General features: G+C 57.5%; 1 protein-coding gene across 1 annotated transcript in view; it reads right to left on the reverse strand.

Moving 5' to 3' along the window:
- Positions 1-5,652, reverse strand: part of ZNF362 (zinc finger protein 362) — a 25,448-nt gene extending 19,796 nt beyond the window's left edge. Inside the window, exons 1-2 of the mRNA XM_029945854.1 lie at positions 5,527-5,652; positions 10-214 (exon numbers count right to left, since the gene is read on the reverse strand). Of these exons, the coding sequence (XP_029801714.1) occupies positions 10-214; positions 5,527-5,564 (243 nt within the window). The 5' untranslated portion in view covers positions 5,565-5,652. The remainder of the gene's footprint in view (positions 1-9; positions 215-5,526) is intronic.
- Positions 5,653-6,364: the final 712 nt, after the last annotated feature.

Here is a 6,364-nt window from a genome sequence, read left to right on the forward strand (position 1 = left end):
GGGCCGCGCCGGCCCCTTCCCCGGGCCGCCGGTCTCCCCGCGAGCCGCGCGCCCCGACCGAGCCCCATGGGCCGGGCTGAAGCCAGGGGCGCAGCAGAGCAGCTCCAAGAGTGGGAGGGCGGCCGGAGGGCGTCGCTCACCGGGTCTTACCTGGCTGGGCATGGTGGGAGGAGGGGGCCAGAAGTAGGGGTTGTTAAATCGAGGCTCGGCCATCCTGCAGGGAGAGAGCGACTGTCACAGGGGCCCTCCCCAGCCGCCTGGGGCAAGCTCCCATCGGCTATGCCCACTCAAGTCAGGTCCCATGTCTGGGACCCCCACCCCTGTGGGACCCTCACCCGGCAGCAGGGCAGGCCCCTTACTGGCCAGGCAACCAGGTCTCCAGGCTGAGAAGTCAGGAATTCAGTGTCTCCCTCCGTGGACCCAAGAGGGCAAAGGTCAGAGACAGGCCAACTATGCTCCCAGGCTCCCCCATCCCCATCCCACAAACCGATCCCCATCCCCTAGAAGGGCCTGGGGCTGCAGAGACCACCCCATGGACCCATGGATCAGTTCCACACAGAAGCCCCCTACCCCCACCAGACAGAGACACACCGGGGAGTCTTGGGGCAACTTTGTAAATGGCCACAGAACGAGGCAACCGCCCAAGCTGATCCCTGCCCTTCTGCCCCCTGCCCCCTGGAGTGCAGACACCCTCATCAGAACACAGGGGCATCCTGGGTCATCAGATACAGCCTTCCTGAAGGGCGATTTGGCAGGATGGTTTACAGAGACCCAAAGGATTATTGCCCTTTGACCCAAGAAATTGTAGCTCTGGAAAGTTATCTTCAAGAAACAAGCACGGGCACGTGCAACATTTTACCTACAAGGATGGGTCAGCACTCTGCTTGAGGAAGAGCTCAGGGAGGCTGGCACCCAGGGCAGTTTGGGGCTCTCCGGTACAAGTATGTGACAGTCTATCTGGTGGCCCTCAACTTCTGGCAATTTCCATGGCAGGCCTGTGCAACTAGAAGGCCTTACAACCAGGGCCGTGTGAAAGATGGGCCTTCAGAGCTATCTTACTCTTCCAGAGGGTTCCAGCCTTCCTGTAACCCTAGAGTAAGTCAAGAAGTGACTTACAGGGACCATGCGGAAGCAAGTTTCCCATTACGCCTTACTCCCTATCAAAATCCTCTTGTTTATCTCGCTCTTACAGAAATTGCTAACTAAACACTTACTGAAGGGCCTGCGACCGCTTCTCCTGGACTCAGAAGCCTGAGGAGCCCCTACCAGAATGGCAGGCAGAGGGGTTTAGGAGAGAATTCTCAATACAATCTAATCTCAACACTTTACGAAAGATCTTTTATATCAATTATCTTTGTAATCTTTACTTGCGAAATAGGCACAGGAGGTATTCTTACCCCATTTTATAGGGGAAGAAACTGAGGCTTGGAGAGAGGGGAAGGGACCTGTCCAAGACCACACAGCTAGGATGCCAGAGTCAAACTAGAAATTGGGTTTGTTCAAGCCATCTCCTCTGGGAAGTTTGCCCGGCAAACCCCAGTCCTTGGTTGAGCAATTACCCACATGCAAATGGCCTACAAGTAGCAACCTTTGCCCTTTCACTCCCTGCCTGGGGGCCGGGTGGGGTCGGAGCCTGGCCAGGCTGAAGGTCAGAGCACCCTCCCCCGGGGTGGCTGGGGCAGCCCCTGCCCTCTGAGGGCCCTCCTGCTCCCTCTACCCGCAGACACCGAGCTGCCCCGTCCCTCACAGCCCGAAACAAAAAGCACTTCCTGCCGGGGGTTCTCCCGGACTGTTCCAGAGCCCTTCTCAGAAAGACCTCAACACAGTAACAGTGAGGAGGCTGCCATTTACCAGGTGCCTGCCTTGGGCCAGGCCCTCTGACCCGGAAAGGCAGGTACTCACATCATCCCAGTCTTAAAACTGAAACGGAAGTTCAGAGAGGTGGAGTGACTTGGCCAAGGTCACACAGCAAGTAAGCAGAGCAGAGATTCCCCCTCTAATCCGCCTGACCCCAAAGGCCCCCTGATGAGTCCCTTGGCTGTTTGCGGGGAAAGAAGGCATCCTGACTGCAGGCTTGTGAGCATGGCCTGTCTTAGGATACAACAGGCACAGCCAAGGGGCAGGCACCCACACATCCAGAATCTTCAGGACCTGTCCCTCCCAGCTGCTGTCCACCAGGGAAAACGTGAAGGGAACTGAGCTGAAGAGCCAGAGAGAGGAGGCTCCAGGCTGGGAGGGCGGGCAGCGAGAACTAGATACCCCTGTCTCGCTCATGTCAGTATCCCCAGCAGCCAGGCCTAGAGGCGACCAACAGGAGCTGCATGACGGAATGAATACACAAAGGAGTAATAAGCAGAATTCAAGACAGCCACATACAGTTTGACGATTTACAGAGCTCTTCTGCACCCACTGGCCTCTCCTCAGAGCCCCAGGAAGTAGGGAACATTTTTATCCCCATTTCACAGAGGGAAGCCCTTTGCTCCAAGCCACAAGGATGGGGAGACAGGAGGGAGCACCGCACTGCAATGCTGGGCATCGGCTCTCAGAGCCTCAGTTCTCCTCATCTGTGAAATGGGGTGAAGCAGGCTGCTCTGCCCAGGATGCTGCCTACTGCACCAGCTGTTCCTCGGCCTTCTGGGGGAACTACCCCCTCCTTCTCTTCAGCTCAATACCAAGTTCAGGCTTCCCAAAGCCCCTCCTGGTCAGGGAGGTTTGGGGAAGAAGGTGGCTGGCCTAGGGTCCTGTGGCTGGGATAGAGCATCCTCTCTGCCACTTGTCCGGCCCCTGGCCAGGCAGGGATGGCCCCTCGCCCTGGCTGGGGCAAACAGGCCCACAGGAAGGAAGGGTCTGTCCTGGGCCACTTAATCTGATCCCCACAGTCTCTGCTTCATTTCCCCTCATCCTTCTCTGGCTGGTCTGAAGTAATTTAGTGATTCAGTCTGTGACCCTTGCCCTGGTGTGTACCTACTGTGTGTCAGATGAAGGGAAGGCAGCCGGGGAGGGGGGGGGGGTTAAATTTGCTGAGCTCCTACTGAGTGTCGGGAGCACTGCTAGGAGCACTTCAGAAGTATCCCATGGGAGCCTCCCAGCAAGCCTGTGAGGTGGGTATCCACCTCTGCAACACTGAGGCCTACAAGGCACAGGAGGCCATAGCAAGAGGTGAGTGGGGAGGGTGGCCAGGGCTGCGCTAAGGTGCTCAGACCTTGTCTTAAGGGAGGAGTTTTAAGCAGGAGAAAGACTGGTCAGGTGTGTGGTTATGAGAGGTGGACAGCAGAAAGGCATTCGAAGCAGGGGCCACAGCCTGAGCAGAGGTATGGAGATCTGCAAGTTCAAGGCAGGTTTGGGTTCATGAGCAGCCACCTTCAGGCACCAAAAAGAGAGCTGGAGAGGGGAGGCAGTGAGGGACAGGCCAGTGGGGTGCGGAATGCTCCCTGGGGAGCTGGGCTGGCATGCCCGCTGCAAGAAGGCATCAGGGAGTGGGCGGGGCTGGGGAAGCGACCGAGCTAAGGCGCCTGAGGTCAGAGGGCGCAGCCTGACGGCAGTGCCAGGGGCGGAGCAGATGGGGGCAAGGGCAGAGGAGCCGGGTGGGCTGCGGCCGAGTGCCGGGGTGGGAGGTGGGGGGCGGGGGGGTGGATAGGCAGAAGAGACACTGCTGGTGGCCGGACGGGGCGTGCAGACCGGGCTTCCCCAGGGAGAAGTCCAGACTGCACTAAGAGCCAAGAGACACAGGGCCATGACTGTCACAGCGGGACAGGCACGCTGTCATTTTGTTCTTCCTGCTCTCAGAGGAAGAAAGTTGGATGGGTGGGTGAATGAAACACCTAGAGCTGCTTCTGGAAACGGCATCCTGATGGCAGCTGGCCCATCTACCCATCCGTCTGTCTATCCATTCATCCATCCATCCGTCCATTTGTTCTGGATACATCTCCTGGGCCACACCAGGACCAGCACTGGGGAACCTGAGGCAAACGGGAGAGCCCTGCCATCCAGGAGCCCCAAGCTAAGTGGAGGATGCAGACATGTGACCCCCCAAGAGTCTACCAAAAAAACCTCTACATGTCACCGAGGTCCAGGCTGACCTTTCATGGGCTCATGGTGCCTCAGCCCTCTGTGAAGCTGTGTGCCGGGACCCTGGGCTCCTCACCCAGCATCTCTCACAGCCCCCACCCACAGCCAGGCTTTTCTCTCCCACCCACCTCACCCCTGGGTGGCCCGTCCACTCTAGGATCTGAAAAACTGGCCAAGCCCCAAGTCTGCACCCCCAGACCAGGCCTGCCTCTGGAGCTCCAGGCCCACCTTCCAACTACCTCCCCCTTGCTGCTCGTGGGCTGAGACTCGGTCTTCCTCTAAGACGTGTGCCCCCTCTGGCCATCCCCGACCGCCCAAATGCTCCTGCCATAGACACACACGGATCCCCGACACATCCCTGCCCTCCCCTCCCGGCTCAGACCCACCACCAGCCGCACCCTCCGGACTGTGCTTCCAGATTCTCCCTCGAATCCACCCACTCCTCTCCCCAAGTCCTATCTGCGATCACCTCACCTGGACCATGGAACAGCCTGCTTTGTTTGGAGCCCAGTGTACCCGGGTTCAAATCTCAGCACCAACTCACCAGCTGTGTGATCTTGGGCAAAGCACTTGCTCCTGCCCCTCAAGTAAGGGATGAGCAGCCCAGAGCCAGGGACCTGACCCAGGATGGAAAAAAGGATCAGGGAGGACTTCCTGGTGGAGGTGATGCCTGCTTTGGGTCTTAAAGGATGAGTGGGAGCTGGCCAGGCAACAGAGGAGTGGGGAGCATTCCTGGCAGAAGCAGCAGCCTGAGCACAACCCCAGAGATGAGAAGCAAGCCGCTGTGTGAGGAGAGCTCAGCATTCCAGCGTGGACTGAGACAGGGGAGAGGAGGCCGGAGCAGGCAGCCAGGACCTGACCTGGAAGGTCGATTCCTGAATCCTAGGCCTGGAGTCTGGCCTCGAAGCAGTGGGTGATGGGGCAGAGTCTGTGGTCTAGAAAGACCCCTCTGACTGCTGAGAGGCTAGGAGAGGGGGCAGCAGGAGAACACCCGCTAGGAGGCCCCTGAAGAATGGAATGGAGGTGAGAGGCCAGGGCCGAGCTGGGCCAGGGAGGAGAGTGACCAAGGAGGCCAGCTATTTGGCTGGGGCTGGAGACCGAGGAAGCATGCAGGCTGCCCCCCACCGCATGGCCCGGGAGGCCCTCTGGACACCCACGCAGACAACAAACGTGGTCACAGGAACATGCAGACAGCACCAAACTCGGACACACATGACAGACACAGACCTGTGGTCCTAAACGTGGACAGATGGGGACAAAGAGCAGGAACCCACAGCCGCCAAGACAGGTGGGCGCTGTCGCAGGATGGGGAGTGCACACGGCCCCCAGGGGAGACCCGGGGGAGGCAGTGAGGGCACTCGAAATTGGGATGAACACAATGTCTTAACCCCCACCCCACCCCCGCAAAGAACAAACCCCTCATTGACAGATTTCAGCCTGGAATGACAGGCTCCTTACCTAGAGTGTCCTTTCCCACTTGGTGAACTTCTACTCATCCTTCAAGCCCCAGCTCAAGTGTTCCCTCTTCTACGGAGCTTTCCCTGAACCCCCAGTCAGTCACTTCCTCTGTGTTCCCAACAGCACCTTGTATATGGGAATAACAATAACAATAATAATAAAATGGCAGCTACCATTGATTTCAACACCTACTACGTGCCAGGCACTGAGCTAAGAATGTCATATGCATCATGGCACTGAATCCTCCCAAGGATCCTGTGAGATCCGCATTTAACAGAAAAGGGAAACTGCAGCTCAGACAGGTTGACCAACTTGCCCAAAGTCACACAGCTAGCAAGTAATGGAGTCAGGACGCCACCCAGATCTGGTCCAGCACAGCAGGGCCGATCGGTGTGCTGATCTGTTTCCCTGGGTGACTTCCCTGCCAGACCATGAGCACTTCACAGGCATAACTAGTGCTCATCCACCTTTGCCATTCCAGCACCTAGCCCAAAGTGGTCTCAGAAACTCTTTGAAGAATTTAAAAAATACAATAATGTTGACTATCTCTTCTCGAGCACTTACAATGGGCCAGGAACTGGGTCAGGGCATTTTTACAGCCATTATTTTACTGGGGCAATAGACCCATGATATGGATGAGGAAACTGAGGTCCAGAGAGGTTAAGTAACTTGCCTGAGGTCACAGAGCCAAGTCTAGCTCTGTCCATGACCTTTTCCCAGGAAAGTGGCCCCTGAGGCCAGCCTTGTAAGCTCCAGAAAGGGACACTGAGGAAGGGGTACACCAGGTGGCAGTGAGGGGCCAGGTACAGACCAACAAGACACAAAGCGGACAGGCAGA

The sequence above is a fragment of the Suricata suricatta genome, chromosome 8, assembly GCF_006229205.1.
Source record: "Suricata suricatta isolate VVHF042 chromosome 8, meerkat_22Aug2017_6uvM2_HiC, whole genome shotgun sequence".
In the NCBI taxonomy this organism is placed as follows: domain Eukaryota; kingdom Metazoa; phylum Chordata; class Mammalia; order Carnivora; family Herpestidae; genus Suricata; species Suricata suricatta.